The sequence below is a fragment of the Delphinapterus leucas genome, chromosome 8 (assembly GCF_059928025.1).
Source record: "Delphinapterus leucas isolate spDelLeu-1000000601 "Yukka" chromosome 8, BTC_Dleu_Yukka2, whole genome shotgun sequence".
In the NCBI taxonomy this organism is placed as follows: domain Eukaryota; kingdom Metazoa; phylum Chordata; class Mammalia; order Artiodactyla; family Monodontidae; genus Delphinapterus; species Delphinapterus leucas.
This window is the reverse complement of record NC_143136.1, coordinates 32,897,651-32,917,559: the sequence shown is the minus strand read 5'-3', so window position 1 is coordinate 32,917,559 and position 19,909 is coordinate 32,897,651. Positions and strand designations below refer to the sequence as shown.

The window sequence follows — 19,909 nt, the reverse complement described above, 5'->3', positions numbered from 1 at the left end:
TTTTTTTTTTTAAGGTGTGGAGAGCAAGGTGGATTGAGGAATAGGTTAGAGGGAAACTTGCTTTTCCTTGTCAGTTCTTTTATGCTGTTTAAAATTTTCTGTGTAATGTGCATGTATAACCTTTTTTTTTTTCGGTTCGCGGGCCTCTCACTGCTGTGGCCTCTCCCGCAGCGCAGCACAGGCTCCGGACGCGCAGGCCCAGCGGCCACGGCCCACGGGCCTAGCCGCTCTGCGGCATGCGGGATCCTCCCGGACCGGGGCATGAACCCGTGTCCCCCGCATCGGCAGGCGGACTCTCAACCACTGCGCCACCAGGGAAGCCCTGTATAACCTTTTAAAAACAATAAAATTATGTTAAAAGAAAGGTTACTATTGGTACTAGAACTTTAGAATATTGGCCCTGGAGTGGACCCAGGAGATCTTTTTATCTAACTCTTTCAATTTTATAATTGAATAATAATAGTTATACTAATAAGCAGTAGTTCTAGTAGTAAAAAGACGTCTAGTTTTATTGCAGATTTGGGTTAATTTGTAGCTCTGTCACTTAGTAACTGGATGACTTTAGGCACCGTATTAAATTTTGACCTTCCATTTGCTCATTTATAAATGGGGGCAAAATATCATCCTCGTATGGAGTATTATGAGAATTAAATGAGGTAACATAAAAAGAAAGTATCTAAAATGCTCCCTGATTGATGGTTTCTCTTTTCCTTTCCTATGAAAAAAAATGCATGTTAACTTTGCCTTTTAACAAATTTTAGCCTTTCACAAATCTTTTTTTAAATTTTGTTCTGTTTTGTTTTGTTTCTTATAATTAATTTTTACTGGAGTATAGTTGCTTTACAATGTTGTGTTAGCTTCTACTGTGCAGCAAAGTGAATCAGCTACACAAATCGTTTCTGATGTTTCTGTGTCAGACATTCCTTAGAGATCAGTCATACTGTGAAAGAGAAACCTTATTTATTTATTTTGTGTATTATATTCACAGAATGTTTTCAAGAAAGTGAGCATCTCAAGGAAAGTCTTAAGTGTTGCTTATTGCATCTCTTTGGAGCCATTGTAGCTGGTGGGCAGGTGAGGAACATGTTGAAAGTTAACCTATGAAACTATAGTAAACATTACAAAAAGTTTTCCGTAGATTATTTAATGAATTCTTTGTGTCTTTAAAATTTTCATGAACCATACAAATATTTTTTTGAGTTTAGATCTTGTTTAAAACTTAATTTACTTACTTCTTTTATTTATTAAGTTCCAAAAAACCTAAGTAATAATATTAGCATTAACAATAAAATTACTGCATAAATGACTAGATTTAACAGTTCTTGGTATTTGAAGTTCTTAGTTGTATTAACTTTCAGCTTCCAGTTCTTACTTTAGAATATAGAGGATAGTCATCCCTGTTAGTTCATTTGATGAAATAAAACTCTAGCCATTTGATTTCCTAAGACATATGAATTTAGTCACTCTGCTGTCTGTTTTTACTTATTAAATGCATATATACATGGCTTATATGCATTTTTCAACAAACTGAACTAGTTTTAAAATTATTTATAAGAAAGAAGTTCTAGTAATTTTATTTATTTATTTAAATTGAACATCTTAAAAGCTGTCTGTAGTAAACTTTGAATCTAACTACTAGTTGAAAACAGGATTATAGTTCAGAAGGAATATTCTACTTGTTTTGTTTAGCCACACAGTTTAGATCAGAGGTTTCTAACACATTTTATATCACATACCCCTTTGGCAGTCTGATATAGCCCCTTGTCAGAATGTTTTCACATGCCTAAAATAAAATACATATGATCACAAAGGAAACTATACTGAAATGCAGTTACTAAAATATTAACAGAACAAGTTTGTAACATAGTAATGTGCTTCTTTATAACACATCAAATAAAAAAATACAGCAGCAAGTCTAGTGACTAATGTAATTTCAAAGAAGAGATGAGGGTAAATGATGTTTCAAGACACTACAACAACTATAATACATGAACATGTATATGATTTCTATTGATGACAAAAATCACAGGTATTGCTAATAATACTGCTTGGGTTTCCTAGTGGGCCACCTTGCCCTCTCCTCTGCACTCTAGTAGAAGATAAGAGTCTCTGTAGCGAGAGGGATGGTGACCAGAATCCTGTTTTTCAGTTTGTTTGCTTTGTCACCTTCCTTTATTAGCTAATATCCTTTTGCTTCAGTACCTCCCAATTTCCATCATTTCTCCACTACTAAGAATAAATAAGTGTACATGAGTAAAATTGGAAATGACATTGTTTTTGACTGATGCCGAAGCTGGTTGGATCCTGTTCCCTTTTTGAATATACCCAGACTTGTTCTTGTTAGGGCCTGGGGTAATCGAGCCCTGAGAGACCTCCAGTTATTAAAACTCACATGGAAATCAAATAGGTTGGAAGCCCAATTTATTATTTTATGTACTGAAAATACTCAGAATCCTTATAATCAGGTCATAGCTATAGTTACAAATATATTGAAATCAGAAGGCTGTTGAATATAGCCTCAGTACAAGGGTATTTAGATGAATAGTTAAAGGCATAATAATGGCTTTGTCACAGAGTCAAAAAAGTCCAGTGATTGGTCTCCCTTTCCAAAGCATCATGCCTGGCTTCCCACTGGCATATTTATGCTGTTTTGTGCTATGTTAAGAGCAGGGGCTCTGGAGCCAGACTGACATAGGTTTGAATCCTATGTCATTTATAACTAGTTGTGTGACCTTGGATAAACTGTTTACATTTGTTTAGTTTCTCTATTTGTAATGTGGAAATAGTAACACTTATAGGGCAGTCATAAGGACCAAATGACACATAATATATGTAAAACACTTACATATATGCCTGTGCTTATAAGAATGAAGTATATCACAGGGGTATCAGATTTATGATTCCTTGAAAGTAGCAGTAAATACTGAAGTTCTAGTAGCTTAAGTTAGAAGTTTACCTTTTTTCTTTTGTTTAAAAAAAAAAATAGCTGTAAGCAGTCCAGAGTTAATCTGGTGGCTCTAACCTCTTCAGGGACTCAGGTACCTTTTGAATGTCAATTTGTTATCCTTACTATTATTTCTTGTGGTACAAAAGAGCTTCTAGAGTTTTGGCCACCCTGTCTACATTTTGGGCACATAGATGGAGGGGGAGGTGAAGAAGAAGACAAATGGCAGGTGCCAATTATCTTTGAAGGAGATACTGAAAAGCTGACGGTATCTCATTTGCCAAACTCCATCAGATAGCTGCAAAGTTGCAAATATGTTCAGATAAAAAATTTGATAAAACTTGTTTCCTCAGCCTTCTTAACAGCAGGGGAGGTTAGGAAATGTAATGTTTATTCCTGGTAGCCATGTGTCCAGCAAAAACATCAGGGGCTCTGTTAATAAGGAAGAAGAGGAAAATTGATCTTGGATGGGCCATCAGCAATTTCTTCCATAGTAGCACTTGTTATTATTGATATTATTTATCATATTGATAATCAGTCCGAATGGCCTAAGTGTTACTACTTTCAGATGATTTTACATAATTATACTCTGATTTATTATTTATGAATTTAACAATTTAGGGCAACATATTTATTTCAAGCTTAATGGATCACCTCAAATAGCTACCAGTTACTTAGAGTTTCAGAAATATATTTGTAGAATCAGAGCCAAGCCAGTCCTCTTATATATCTATATTATTTGGGATAATATGATATAAATGATATATGTCATTTGCTATAACCAACAGAAAACCTGAGAGAGGCTTGGCCAAATCGATGTGTTTATTTTTATTCTTGCATAAGAAATCCAGATGCAGGCAGTTCTGGGATAGCACAGCAACTCAATGATATCATCAGGGACTAAGGTCCTTGTGTTCCTGTTCTGCTCTGTAGCCTGCTACTTTAATTCTGGGGCTTGTTTCCTCATGATATAAAGGTGGCTCCAAGCTTCTTGTCTGCATTTCAGGCAAGCAAAGGGTGAAAAAGCCAAGAGCAAAGGATCCTTCCCTTTTTTATTTGTAAAGTGATATCCTTTTCATGGTCTACTGGCATATATTCTTGACCAAAACTATGTCACATGGCTACCCCTAGCTACAAGGGAGGGTGATAAGTAAGTTTTCTACATGGGCAGATGACTATCTGAATAAAATCAGAATTCTATTAGTGAAGAAATGAAGACCTAATATATGTAAAACACCAGCGGTGTCTGTCAAAGTATCTGTGTAAAATTTTTTCAATGTTGATTGATAAAGAAAAAGTTGTCTGCAGATTTATTAAATTCTCTTTGTTTTTGCAAACATACAGCACTTCTGTTAGATTTGGGTTTCAATTTTAGTCTCTCATGTTTCAGAGGAATGCTTTGCAAGCAATTTCTCCAGCCACCATGGAGGTTCTCATGAGAGTTTTGGCCGATTGCGATTCTTGGGAGGACGGAAATCCTGAAGAAGTGGGTAGGAAGGTAGAACTTACTCTGAAGTGCCTTACAGAGGTGGTACATATCCTTCTCACTAGCAGCTCTGATCAGCGTCAAGTGGAAACCAGCACTATTTTGGAGAACTATTTTAAATTGCTAAATTCAGATCATTCAGCTTTACCTAATCAAAGGAGGTCCAGACTGTGGGAAAGCCGGTTCATAGCTCTACAGATCAAAATGCTGAGTGAGTATTAGATGAAGTTTATTATATTCAGTTTTCTCTGAATCTAGTTTGTTTGTTTTTTTTTTTACCTTTATATTCTCCATTTTCATTTAGAATTCAAGGCTATTGTATAGAAAATATTGATTGTTTAATTCAGATATTGTGTGACTATTTAGATTTGACTTCAAAATAATATGGAATTGATTTGTCTTTCACATATTTGCTTTAACAGTGACAAAATCGAGCCTCTATATTCTCTTTTGAAAGTTGTAATCCACTAAAAGCATCAATGTTCAAAAGTAAATCAGCTGTGATTTTGAAATTCTAGGAAAAGTAAATTTTCAGAAAGTGCCATTTGTAGTTTCTAACCTATCGCAAAGAGTCACATACGATCAATTTTTTATGTGCTTCTAATACATCTCTGTAGAAATCACTTCAGTATGTCCTTCCTTTTGAGGGTTTCTGGTTTCTTGTTTTGTTTTGATTCCTCAGATCCTCTGTGTGTATGTGTCTTGTTTTTCTTTCCCTCTCTGTGTTGGTTGTTTTGTGTCATTCTGTGCTTCTTTCTCTCTCTCCCCATCTCCCGCCTCCCTGCAAGCTCCTTCACCAATATACGTGATTTCTTTTTGTACTCCTGTTAGATTGATAGATACTAATATTATTAACTGAGAGTTCCTTTTTATAGAAGTAAAATATTTTCATTATAGCTAAACTAGAAAATTCAGATAAGTGAAAAAAAGTTTTTGTATCCTGCCACCCGACATAACCAACATTAATGGTTTGTTGTATAGCCCTAGAGACTTTAAAAAATGTTTGTGTGGGTATGTGTGTGGTGTCCAATTTAAAAATATTGGACATCAAAATCTCAGTGAAACTTAATGATTCATAACAATAGTGTTTTTGTAGGAAAATAAGATTCATCTTATATAGTTTCTATTCTTTTATATGTTATAACATGTCACGTTTTATAATTATTATAAATTATAAGTTTATAAGGAAATTTGAGTCTACATTGAATGGACTTCTTTTTTATTATGAACTTGCATATTACCTATGTCAAATGTCCCTTGATTTCTGAGTGGGGACATCCTTTCAGTAGGAAACAAGACCAAAGCATCATCACCAATGGATTAATTACCTAAGTCTCATTTTCATGATAGCCATATGTTAATTTTATACTATAGAAATGAGACAATGTTGCCAGACATAACCAAGTGTTGCTTATTCATAGCAAGTTGGGAACCACAGTTTATTACACTTAAGTTATAATGGAAGAACACCTAAGTAAATCTCTGGGAAATATATATCATTCTTATATATAAAAAAAAATAAATATTTTTAATAATAAAGTATAAAAATGTTCACATTTTTTTTTCACTTTTCTTATCAAGTAATAAGTACAGGTTTTGTTTTCTATTCCCCCTCTTTATTATTTCCTATTAATTTACATCTGTTTGTTAGCCAAAAAGCCTAAATTAAGTATATGGCTAGAGTGAATGTTTCTGTGATCCCAGATTTTCCACTTTATTAATGGAAGTTTTGTTTTTAATTTCCTAGATACCATTACAGCCATGTTAGACTGCAGAGATAGGCCTGTTCTTCAGGCTATTTTTCTTAACAGTAATTGCTTTGAACATCTCATACGACTGCTACAGAACTGCAAGGTATTTTTCTATTATTACTATTATTGTTGTCTTTGATTTTAAGAAGTGGTTATTTTGTTTATGTTTTGATTCTATTTTGAGCATAACTATAACTAATTTTTTTATTGTGGTAAAATACACGTAACGTAAAATTTACCATCTTAATCATTTTTAAGTATACAGTTCAGTGGTATTAAATACATTCACGTTGTTGTCACAACCATTACCACCATCCATCCCCCATAACTCTTCATCTTGTAAAACTAAAGCTCTATGTCCATTAAACAACTCTACATTCTCCTCTCTGTTCAGCCCTTGGCAACTACTGTTCTTGCTGTCTCTGTGATTTTGCTACTCTAAGTACCTCGTATAGGTGGAATTGTACAGTGTTTGATTTTTTGTGACTGGCTTATTTCATTCAGCATAATATCCACAAGATTCATCCATGTTGTAGCATATTGCAGAATTTCCTTTCTTTTTAAGACTGAATAGTATCTCAATGTATGTATACATATGTATATACTACATTTTGTTTATTCATTCATCTGTTGATGGACTCTTGTGTTGATTCTACCTTTTGGCTATCATGGATAATGTTGCTATGAACATGAGTATACAAATATCTCTTCAAGACCCTACTTTATTTATTTATTTATTTTTAAGACCCTACTTTAAATTCTTTTCGGTATATATCCAGAAGTGGGTTTGCTGGATCATATAGTAATTAAATTTTTAATTTTTTGAGGAACCACCTTACTGTTTTCCATAGTAGCTGCACCATTTTACATTGCCACCAACAGTGCACAAAGGTTCCAGTTTCTCCACATTCTTATCAACACTTGTTTTCTTCTTCTTCTTCTTCTTCTCCTTCTCGTCCTTCTTCTTCCTCTTCCTCCTCTTCCTCTTCCCCTTCCTCTTCTCCCTCTTCCTCCTCCTCTTCTCCTTCTTCCTCCTCCTCCTCTTCTTCCTCTTCTCTTTTTTTGATAGTAGCCATCTCAATGGATGTGAGGTGGTATCTCATTGTAGTTTGATTCGCTTTTCTCTAATGATTAGTGATGCTGAGCATCTTTTCATGTGCTTACTGGCCATTTATGTATCATCTTTAGAGAAATGTCTATTCAAGTCCTTGGTGCATTTTTTAATTGGGTTTTTTAGCTTTTTTGTTGTTAAGTTTCAAAGTCTTTTTTGTTATGCATTGTTAAAATTTAGTATGAGCATTTGATGGCATATGTTTTTGCACTTTTGTTTCACTTAAGATTATTTCATTAGCATTTTCATGTGTTATGATTTTAATATTTACATGTTATTATATTGAGTGGATGTACCATAGATTACTTAACTATTCCCTATTGGTAAATTCTTAATTTGTTTCCAATTTTGTTTGTGATTACATAACTCTTTAAAGTTTCATAGAACAGAATTCTATTTCTAGTACAATTATTAGATCAAAGGGCATAAATTTTTTTAAGTAGGGAACATTGTGTGTAAACTTATAAGTGGAAAATGTAGAAAAGTAGAAAAATAAAAATACTATTAAGGTTCTTGATGTATACTTCCAATTTGCTTATTTTTAAAAGTTTTTACTAATTTACACTTGTAGCAGATTTGTGTGTAAGTACATAATAACTAATATCTCTGATTATTATATGTTTCCATAAATTTCAAGATGGCACCAGAAACCTTCTTGAGAAGCCTTTGAAAGTAAAACTACTTCAAAGAGCTTTTACCTTTCTCTTTGAAATATTCCTTTCATGAATTCCCTGTTGAAAAATACTGGGGGTCCCTTCTGATTCTGTGAGAATATTCCAGAATAAGAATTTTAACGTCAGCTCCTTGAATTTTTCCACTCTGTTAGGAGGGGTATCCTTGAAAACATTTATGTCACTATATTGCTTAACTTATAGTAAAATTGTGAAGAATAGCATAAAATAGGAAATAATATATTGATAAAGTAAGTCATAATGAATATTTATGAAGTCAACAAAAGTACCAAATTACAACTGTAGAGTCAAGATCTCTCTGTCTGCCTTTTAAAAATCATTCTTGGGAAAGAAATCCTAGGGAGGTGAAAGCAGCATAAGAGAAATGTTTATAAAACCTTCTGTTTGTTGTAAAAATTCAGCGTGGGTTTATCAGTTATAAAGACAACTTCAGTAATAAAGGCAAGATCTCACATGTGCATATATGAAACTAAGACATAATTAAAAATCTCTATCATATCATGGTCAACAGTATCTTTTTTAAAAATACAGAACCGTTTGACATAGCTGTCATGATGGTGAGCTAATATTTACTCTTTCTTCTATGTTATAAGCCAAAGTTTCTTATCATTTAGATCTAGAAACTTGCTGGTAGTCATACCATTTTAAAATTTAATTATTTGTTACCACTTATCACATTTTGTTTTGAAACAGGAAATGGTAGAGAAGAAACCCATTTCAGAGGGGAAAGCTAGGCTTTGGGACCTGAGCCTTCTCTCCTGGCAGTAGTCTTTATTTGTGGAATATTCTAGTCAGACTCCCTGTAGATTCCTCACTAAACTTTAGACTCATTGTTTTTTTTTTTTTTTAACATCGTTATTGGAGTATAATAGCTTTACAATAGTGTGTTAGTTTCTGCTTTATAACGAAGTGAATCAGTTATACATATACATATGTCCCCATATCTCTCCCTCTTGCATCTCCCTCCCTCCCACCCTCCCTATCCCACCCCTCTAGGTGGTCACAAAGCACTGAGTTGATCTCCCTGTGCTATGCGGCTGCTTCCTACTAGCTATCTATTTTACGTTTGGTAGTGTATATATGTCCATGCCACTCTCTCACTTTGTCCCAGCTTACCCTTCCACCTCCCCGTATCCTCAAGTTCATTCTCTAGTAGGTCTGCATCTTTATTCCCGTCTTGCCCCTAGGTTCTTCATGACCTTTTTTTTTTTTCAGATTCCATATATATGTGTTAGCATATGGTATTTGTTTTTCTCTTTCTGACTTACTTCACTCTGAATGACAGTCTCTAGGTCCATCTGCCTCACTACAGATAACTCAGTTTCGTTCCTTTTTATGGCCGAGTAATATTCCATTGTATATATGTGCCACATCTGGACTCATTAAGTTTTAAAAACAAGGGGGGGGGCCTTCGCTGGTGGCACAGTGGTTAAGAAGCTGCCTGCCAATGCAGGGGACATGGGTTCGACCCCTGGTCCAGGAAGATCCCACATGCGTGGAGCAACTAAGCCCGTGTCCCACAACTACTGAGCCCACATGCCACAGTTACTGAAACCCGCACGCCCAGAGCCCGTGCACCGCACTGAAGAGTAGCCTCTGCTCACTGCAACCAGAGAAAAGCCTGCGTGCAGCAACGAAGACCCAACGCAGCCAAAAATAAAATAAATAAATAAACTTATTAAAAAGTATAATAAATTAGTTAAGATGATTTAATAAAAAAATTTTAAAATAATAAAAACAAGGGGGAAACTTTGAAATAAACTGCCCAACTCTTTTATTATAGAAATGAGGAAATGTGTCCTAAGAGATTAAGTGATTAGCCCAGGGTTTAACACTAATACATGATGGAGGTAGGATTTCTTACCCAGGTATTCTGACCCTAAGTTCATTGTTATATGTAGTTTTGTAACTGTATTACTGGTACTTAAGGTCACTGTTTAGTCAGTAGAAAAAAATGTTTCTGTGCACTAAATATAAGAGAATTATAGGTTTTATTTACTGTATATACAAACATGTTTGATGGAGAGAGGTGATATGATTTATGAATATATAAAAATGTTTGGCATCTTGTGAAAACTTAAGTTCCCAGATGTGTTATAGAATGCTACAGATGTCTATGATTGATTTCTGTTTAAATTGTTATTTGTTAATAAGGAATGAATCATTTACTCTTTTATATAGTAATACAGAATCAAGACAATTCCTCATTTAAATATTCAGACCCATTGGAAGCCTTATCAACTAACGCTTAAAGTGTCATAAACAATTTATGAATTACACAGAAATCTTTAGGGTGACTGTTGCAGTTTCTATGCCTTCTTTTTGCATGAGATTCACCTACCAGTTTAAGTACACATTAATTTCCTTGAATATTTGTGTAAAGACTTCTGGGCTTGTCAAAATGAGTTTCATCATACTATAACATATTTAAAATACAGTTCCATGAAATCATATATTTAACTTTTATGATAGGTATGATGAATTTTAAATATTTAAGAATTATTTTGTTTTACTATATTGAACTTTGAAAGGGGGATATGCTTTGAGTTAATGAAAGTTTTTTTTAAGCTGTTCAAAAATATTTGAATTAATGTGAAGAAAATAACAGCAAATTTCTAGTAGCAAAGAGTAGAATTCAAAACCATTACATGGACTTCAGCACTTTGCTAGTTGAAATCATTTTTTCAAAAATATATTGTAAATATATAAAGTTCCATTGAGGACTTAAGTCATAAGATTCTGGAAAGCTTTTGATATTGTGGTGTCGCTCATCTTCTTTGATTTGTTTTCTTTAATTTCTTCTCTTTTTTCTCCACATCTACTCCTTAAAATCAACTACAACAAATTTATCATCATGACAGTCTTAGTAAGAATGAGAATTTATGAAAGGAGCAACCAAGGGATACTTTATGGAAAAGAGTGTTAGGAGTGAATAGACAAAATGGTGTAGTTGAAAGCCTGACTTTGGGAATCAAACCTGTCTGGATTTATACACATTGTCTTAGTGACCTTGAGCAAGTTTCTTTTCATTTTTTTAAAAATAGATATTTATTTATCTTCTAGAACAATACACAATCAATATAGAGATTTTGGAGGAAAAAAGCATAAAAATATTTTTTTACAAAGCATATATATAGTGTTTAAAATTGCAAAATATACATAATATTTGCATATATATTTTTAATGTGGATGTATTTTCCTTTACAAAATTGGAATACTACTGAATATTTTTTTATTCTGCTTTTAATTGTGTTATATCATGAGTCTTTCCATATGCCATCATATATTTTTCAAAAGATTGCTTTTAATGACTGCAAGTATTTCAACGCAGTAGTTCTCAAAGTATGGGATCCCCAAGATCATTTTAGGGAGTCTGCAAAGTCTAATCTTAACAAAATTTCTTTTTGAAGTTAATTTTCTTCTTAAACTGTAACCAAAACAACATTATAAACGTCTGAACGCAAAAGCAGATAGGAGGACTTCCCAGGTGGCGCAGTGGTTGAGAGTCCGCCTGCCGATGCAGGGGACACGGGTTCGTGCCCCAGTCCGGGAAGATCCCACATGCCGCGGAGCGGCTAGGGCTGTGAGCCATGGCCGCTGAGCCTGCGCGTCCGGAGCCTGTGCTCCGCGACGGCAGAGGCCACCACAGTGAGAGGCCCGCGTACCGCAAAAAAAAAAAAAAAGCAGATAGGAGAGTTCATCTGTCTTATCTTAAGTCAGACGTTTAAAGAGATTTGCAAAAATGTAAAAGCAGTGCCATCCTCACTAAGGTATATTTTGGAAAATAGAGTTATTTTTCATAAACATGTTTTTATATAAACTTGTAATGGATTTATTGTTATTTTTTGAATAAATAAATAGTTTTTAAACGCCTTGATTTTAATTTCTGATATGGTAAATATTGATAGATGTAACCCACATAAATAAAAGTTCAGTTCATTGGGGTTCTCAGTAATTTTTTAAAGAGTGTTAAGGGGTCTTTAGACCAGAAAATTTGAGGATTTCTCTTTCAACCTATGGATGAACCATAATTTATTAACGTATTCTATTATGTTGATACTTGACTGGTTTCTAATTTTTTGCTGTTGTAAACAGAATTGAAGTGAGCATTTCTTTTCCAAAATTTTAGTGTCAATTTCTGACTGTTTCTTTGAGTAGATTCCTAGAAATACAATTACTGATTTAAAGAGTAAGAACTTTTTAAAAGAATCTTGATATGGATTGCTTTCTGGAAAGACTTTACTTATTTTTACTTTCATCAGTTTTGAGCAGTCCTGTGTTATTGCACCTAGACAATATGGAATATTACTATTTTAAAATCTTTGCTGATGATAATAATACCAGCTTTCATTTATTTCACCCTTGTTGTATGCCAGTTTCTAGGCTAATAACCTAACATGGATTATCTCATTTAATCTGCACGCCAATTTCATGATATCTTATTCTTTTCATTTCTGAGAAAACAAACTCGGAGAATTTAAGTAGTTTTTCTTAAAACCAGACAGCTTATAAGTAGCAGAACCAAGATTCAAATGCAGGTTTCTGATTCCAAAGCCTGTATTGCGTACACTAATCTATTTTTAGGTTTAGCGTTACTTATGCTCTTGCATACCTTACTATTATCCATTTTATTTTATATTGCATTTTTTCAGCACATTACTGGATTTTTGTTTTCAATTTCTGAAATTATAGTAGTTCCTAAGAAGAACTTCCTTCTTAGGATGCTCTTGATAAATCCCTTTATAAATCTAACTTTCTCTCCCTTTTCACTCTCATTTGAATTATTTTCCTCTTTGCCCAAACTGTGACTGAAATCTTTTGGGATGCTGGGTTTTATTTATGTAAGCCAAACTACTTGATTCTTTCATCTCTTTCAGAAAAGGGCAGTCTCAATGTATGTCAGAGGTAATCCTAATCCATCTTTCTACTGTACAAAGTAATATAAATTATGCTCAACTCTTGATAATTTTGGAGAATACTGTTAACAGAATTTTTAACAAAATGTGTGGTCAGATAAATTTGGGAAATACTACACACTGACCTCCCTTGTCAAAGTACACATTAGCATATTCGAGACTCTGAGGAGCATTTCCAGAAAGACCCCTTTTTAAAGTTAGTTTAATAGCATTTCACACACCTATGTGGCTGCAGAACCCTTACTATACATTATTTACTACAGTATCTTTAGTCTGTCTCAATAGCAGTTTCCTTCTCTTCTATGAGTCATTCCCTGCTGATTCTTTAAGAATTCAGGAATATTAACTAAGTATTCCTAATAATTATTTAATTATTGCTGTTGTTTCTTATTTTGGTAACTTTGAGTTTCAGAGAGAAATAAATGATAAATTAATTACATAGTTTATGAACTAATGTTAGTTAGTAATCCAAAAAGTAGACAGTTGATTGTCATTTTAAGAGTGGTATACTTCATGAGTGGATTCTTGGATTTATTTCAAGAGATTTGGAAATCCATTTAAGCTTCACTTCTGCTTATAGGTAACAATTTAATGTTCTTTCTCCATTATTCTTGTCTCTGTTTTTAACAGCTATTTTTAAATGCTAACAGTAAGGTGGCAGACAAGAACGAGAAAGACCTTGCCAACAAATTACTGACAGAAATGAATGAGGACCAGGTATCTACAAAGCCTGCATCTTGTTTCAGCTGAAGTCCAAAATCAGTCAATGGGAGCACCTATTCCTGTACTTTTCTTCTTATGTTTTAAAGTATACAAACATTATCTATTTCTAATCTTCATTAATTATTTTTGAAAATTGTTTAAAAATTCAAAAATAAATGCTTTCATCTAAAAGATAAATATATTGAAATCTTGGTGAGGGATATAAACGATCGATCGACAGGATTCCATCTATGTGTGTGTGTCTTCTTTTCAGTTTGAGGAAATATAAAGTACAGGAATGGAATCCCAATATCAGTGCTGTCCACCTAGTGATGACTCCATATTTTGGGGGCTTCTTTTTCTAAGCATTGTGGTGTATTGGGACCTTAGGGCTTTGTTCGTGAATATGTTTGATCAGTTTTAATATCTTGATTCTTTGCCTCTTGTTGACAAATGATTATTATAATTCAATGGACAACCCAAATCTTGGAGGAAGGGAAGAAGATGCCGAGCTCTTTGAGTCTTAATTTAGCATAAAATTTAACTTTTTTCTTTTCTAAAAACTCACCTTTACACGGGTATAAGGCAGACATATACAATTTATCTTGCTTTTCACAATACATTAGGCAATTAGTTTGGCAAAAACTACCTATAAAAATTGCTTTGTTATTTGTCTTTCCCAGAATGTTTGTGAGAGAGCTTATGTGATATCTTTTATTAACATATTATTAGCATTATCTTAATGTCCAGGTGTATAAATAGAGCTGTGGTATAAAAAGAGACATGATAATCTTTTCTCTTCTGGATGTCAAATATCAATTACAGACTACCGTTCTGGATTTCCATATAAGTGTTAGTCCCTCTTAAAGTCTTCTTATATAGATTTATAAAATGTTATAATAATCTCTTAGAGGTTGACAATTAGTATTCCTGATTATAGGTACTATGATGCCTAGTCCTCTTCAATAAAGTCAAGAAAAAAATCTTAGTTGTATGATATTCTGTATGCAGAATGTTTAATGCATATTATGTTTATTACACATGTAATATGTTTATTTTATGTAATAATGTTTAATAAACAAACAACATCAACAAAAACCAAGATACCAGCTTAAATAACTTGCCTGAAAATGATAGAGCTGAGCTCACAATGACAAAGATCTAATCAGTCCCCCTTTACTCAGATCATTTTTAGTGGGAGGCAGAGAGGAAAATTCTATTTGTGGGGTAACGAGCTTCAAGTCATAGTAATATATTACCAAAAGCAGATTTGGGGGACTGGTAATTTTTACAACTTTCTAGTCCTCACACTATGCTTTCATGGTTGACTAAGTCTGTTGATATAACATTCACGTTCAGTTTTTTTACATTGTTGATGTTCTATTTTGTTTTTGTTTTTGTTTCTTTTTCTATGAATGTACTGCCCTGAAATTTAACACATCTTTTCTTTATAATGAAGCTTAGACAGAAATAGACAAAATGGAGCTGGTATTTATTTTTTCTTACAACTTCTGGCATTAAAGCGTGCCTTCTCAAAAACATGACAGTGCTTATAGATACATATTTCATTTTCTGTTCTGCCTCAAATTTCTGCATTTTATATAAAAATAGATGTATGTTATTGTTTGCAAATGTGATTGATAGATATATGCACATACCATTTCATTTATAACACAGGGTTTGGAAACTATATAGATAAGACTGTTTTAGACATCTTATTATACATGCTAATGAAATTTTAACCTAGGAAGTTTCAAGTGTATTTTTGAAGGAAAATTAAAACATACAAGAATTTCCCATGATAGCCCTCCCTCCCTTCCTCTTGAGATTGTCCATTACTTTTTAAAAGCATGTTTAAGCTTGGTGGGTTTTTTCCTCCTCAAAGCATTTTAATATAATGAGTGAATGTAACCTTATTCTTCTTGACATATGGCTTATTTTCTGTCAAGTATGTAACTTTTCTTACAGGTTTTAGTGTTTCAGAGATCCATTTCATTGGAAGAGGAATGTATTGCATGTTAAATATTTTTTTGAGGTTTTCAGAAGAAAGGCTTCCTAACTGAATACAAATCTTGAACACACTTGTTAATTTCTTACCTTTTCTTCCTCCTCTGGTAGGTGTTTCAGGTACAGTTGGATTGTTTGGCTGTGTCAACAATTCAGGCTTTGACAGCAGTAATGCACAAATCTCCAGCTGCTAAGGTAAAACATGTGTCCTCAAGCTCTAAAATGTTATCATAGATATACCTGTTTTCACTATATAATTCCCAAAGTAATGTATGAAAGTATAAAATACATAAGGTTTCACTCATGAAGTAATTCACAAAATATCTCATCTTTGTGTAGGAATCACTTTGCTGATAATTTAAAAGACAGATGCCTATGGGCAGTACTTTGGGATTATTTAAAGCATTGATGACTGACTGCAAGCTCTAGGGATTTACAGCATCAGTCAACGAATGGGAAGAGAGCACTGGTGTTGAAATGTTGAAAGGATCATTTTAAGTGATTATTTGATTAGCGCATTTAAAGAATTAAATTTTATATCATAATTTTTCTTCATTAATAAAATAATCACTCTTTCACTATTTGGTCAGTTTATGACCATCTAGAATATGAAAATTTTTCACATGTGAACAGCCCTGTCAATTTGGGACTTGTTTTTCCAGATGGCCTTGGAAATTCTGCTTCTTTGTTTGTAGTCACTGACCCTCAGGATTTTCTTTCCCTTCTCATTCACTACCACTGACTCTGCCCTGCAGTCCACTTATGCTGATTCTGTGCTAGTAGTTTTCCCACTGAGTACTTTTAAGGATTAGTGACATCATCTGTGTAAAATGGTAAGCAGAGTGCCAGGCTCAAGGTAAGTGTTTAATAAGTATGTGTCTATAATTATTTTTACCATTTTACCTTCCTATCCACCACTTCTAATATAGTTCATTTAGTACCAGAAATAAATGAATTATTCCTTGTTCCCTAAGCCATGTTTTCAGTTGTATTTCTTACTTTCTATTGGTTTTTGTTAGGAGACTGACTTTCCCTATAAATGTTGCTATATATAACTCATGGTTAAATTCCTGCTGAATAGGCTTTTACAACTATCACAGGCTGGCATGGAAGTCTAATCTCCATTTATAATAGTTACTTAAGGAAAAAATTATTTTAAGTTCTAAGTAATTGGTTTATGAATATAATGGATTGCCTATACTGTATTATGAAATTCAAACCTGAAATGATGTCCAGGTCTTTTTTAAATATAATTTTTTAAACTATGTTATGTGTTGCATGGCTTAAAATTCGAAAGATTATTTTTTTAAATGCCTTTTGAAAAAAGACTTTTTTCCTATCCTTGGCCCACAGTCAACTAATTCCCCTTCCTAGAGACAACTAGTCATACTTGTTTAAATCTTTTGATTTTATAATGAGTGTATATATTTTTGCCTAACTTACTGGACCAACTTAGTATTGCTAGTTTTTTTTGTGTTCTTTACATTTTACGTTATGGCTTTTGGTACCCACTAGTCCAAGTGTGACTTAGAGCTTATTAAATTGAACTTCGTGCTCCAGATAATTTAGACCATTTAGATATTGGGTTGGCCAAAAGGTTCGTTCATTTTTTTCCCATAAGATGGCTCTAGTAGCACTTAGTTGTCTTTAACTTCATTTGAAACAGTTTTGCTAGATTGTATGACACCTGTCATATCAGAGTGCATTTTAAAAAGGACTTAACAAAATTGGTGAATTTTTGTATAGCCATTTTAATATTGAAGATGGAAGAACAAAAGCAACATTTTCGGCATATTATGCTTTATTATTTCAAGAAAGGTAAAAACACAACCGAAATGCAAAAAAAGGGTTTGTGCAGTGTATGGAGAAGGTGCTGTGACTGATCGAATGTGTCAAAAGTGGTTTGTGAAGTTTCGTGCTGGAGATTTCTTGCTGGCTGATGCTCCACGGTTGGGTAGACCAGTTGAAGTTGATAGTGATCAGATGGAGACATTAATTGAGAACAATCAACGTTATACGCCGGAGATAGCTGATATACTCAAAATATCCAAATCAAGTGTTGAAAACCATTTGCACCAACTTGGTTATGTGAATTGCTTTGATGTTTGAGCTCCACATAAGTTGAGCGAAAAAACCTTCTTGACCGTATTTCCGCATGCGATTCTCTACTTAAACGTAATGAAAACGTTCCATTTTTAAAACAAATTGTGACGGGTGATGAAAAGTGGATACTGTACAACAATGTGGAATGGAAGAGATTGTGGGGCAAGTGAAATGAACCACCACCAACCACACCAAAGGCCGGTCTTCATCCAAAGAAGGTGAGGTTGTGTATATGGTGGGATTGGAAGGGAGTCCTCTATTACGAGCTCCTTCCGGAAAACCAAATGATTAATTCCAACAAGTACTGCTCCCAATTAGACCAACTGAAAGCAGCACCTGACAAAAAAGCGTCCGGAATTAGTCAACAGAAAATGCATAGTCTTTCATCAGGATAACACAAGACCACATGTTTCTTTGATGACCAGGAAAAAACTGTTATAGCTTGGCTAGGAGGTTCTAATTCATCTGCCGTATTCACCAGACATTGCACCTTCAGATTTCCATTTATTTAGGTCTTTACAAAATTGTCTTAATGGAAAAAATTTCAATTCTCCAGAAGACTGTCAAAGGCACTTGGAAGAGTTCTTTAATCAAAAAGGTAAAAAGTTTGGGAAGATGGAATTATGAAGTTGGCTGAAAAATGGCAGAAGGTAGTGGAACAAAAGGGTGAATACATTGTTCAGTAAAGTTCTTGAAGAAAATGAAAAATGTGTCTTTTATTTTTACTTAAAAACCGAAGGCACTTTTTGGCCAACTCAATACAAAGAGCAGAGAGAAAACCGTACCCAGGTTTTTTGGCCACTACTCAAAATTGCCAGGAGTCTTTAATCTAGTTCTTTGAGGCTACTGACTCCTTTATTCCTAAAGTCTCCTCACTTTTTCTCCATTTTTGTTTTGATTTCAAGTAATATTGTACTAATAACAAATCAAGTGAAGAAAGTAAAGGGATCTGCAAGTAGTATAACAATTTTATAATACACAGTCTTTGCTAATTCCATTTGTTTTACATTTTGGTATTTTATTGTAGCATTGTATTCCAGAAGGTATATGGAATATATTTAAGATGAAGACACCTGACTTAAGAAAACAGAAATATTGAACTCATAATCTTTTTAATATTGTTAATTAACTTAAATGGGTATTATTCAACATTTTTAGTATTCTAACAAATTCAGTCTTTGAAAATCTGTTTTGATGTATTGATTTCTCCTCTCTTAGGAAGTATTTAAAGAAAGAATTGGTTATACACATATGTTTGAAGTATTAAAATCACTGGGTCAGCCACCACTGGAACTACTTAAAGAACTTATGAATATGGTGAGTTTTTTTTAGCTTTATTAGAAGAAGTTCCATCATCTTTGTATCAATGATGGTAACTAACCTTTTGTCTCTTATGTTGCTTTACAGGCTGTAGAGGGTGATCACACTTCAGTTGGAATTTTGGGCATTAGTAATGTCCAGCCTCTCTTGCTTCTTATGCAGTGGCTTCCAGAGCTAGAATCCCATGACCTGCAAATCTTCATCTCTGATTGGCTGAAAAGAATTTGTTGTATTAATAGGCAAAGTCGAACTACTTGTGTCAATGCAAACATGGGAATTAGAATCATTGAAACCCTTAATTCCCATTCTTCCCTCCATCGAACTTGTGCTGAGAACTTGATTGCACTCCATGGTTCACTGGGGAGTCAGTCAGTGAGCTCAGAAGAAATCCGTCAACTACTAAGATTGTTGAGAGTGGATGAATCCGAGTACATTCACCCCTATACCACTCTTGTAACTCGAGCAATCCTGACAATGGCCCGAAAACAAAGTCTAGAGAGTGCACTGCAGTATTTTAATTTGTCACATAGTATGGCAGGAATTTCTGTGCCTTCCATACAGAAATGGCCAGGGTCTGCCTTTTCTTTCAATGCTTGGTTTTGCTTAGATCAGGACCAGTTGACTCTTGGCAATGCTAACAAAGGAGGAAAAAGAAAACAATTATACAGGTACTGGTACAAGTTATGGAATATAAATGAATACTGTCATAATATATGCTGTGAGTCTTAAACAGGAAAACGTTTTTCTAAGCATCTATTTTTTTATTCCTCGAATACCGTTTTTTTAAAAAACTTTTATTTTATTTTTATTTATTTATTTTGTGGTAGTGGGCCTCTCACTGTTGTGGCCTCTCCTGCTGCGGAGCACAGGCTCCGGA

The 19,909-nt window shown here is 33.9% G+C and overlaps 1 protein-coding gene across 2 annotated transcripts in view; it reads left to right on the top strand.

Annotated features, from left to right (window-relative positions):
• Positions 1 to 19,909, top strand: part of NBEAL1 (neurobeachin like 1) — a 228,732-nt gene that overhangs the window by 93,449 nt on the left and 115,374 nt on the right. The window contains exons 9-15 of one of the 2 annotated variants that reach the window (XM_089915930.1): positions 989 to 1,074; positions 4,335 to 4,641; positions 6,178 to 6,284; positions 13,531 to 13,617; positions 15,721 to 15,804; positions 18,931 to 19,029; positions 19,120 to 19,700. In XM_089915930.1, coding sequence (XP_089772056.1) covers positions 989 to 1,074; positions 4,335 to 4,641; positions 6,178 to 6,284; positions 13,531 to 13,617; positions 15,721 to 15,804; positions 18,931 to 19,029; positions 19,120 to 19,700 — 1,351 coding nt within the window. The remainder of the gene's footprint in view (positions 1 to 988; positions 1,075 to 4,334; positions 4,642 to 6,177; positions 6,285 to 13,530; positions 13,618 to 15,720; positions 15,805 to 18,930; positions 19,030 to 19,119; positions 19,701 to 19,909) is intronic. The other variant, XM_089915931.1, reaches the window with a different exon arrangement.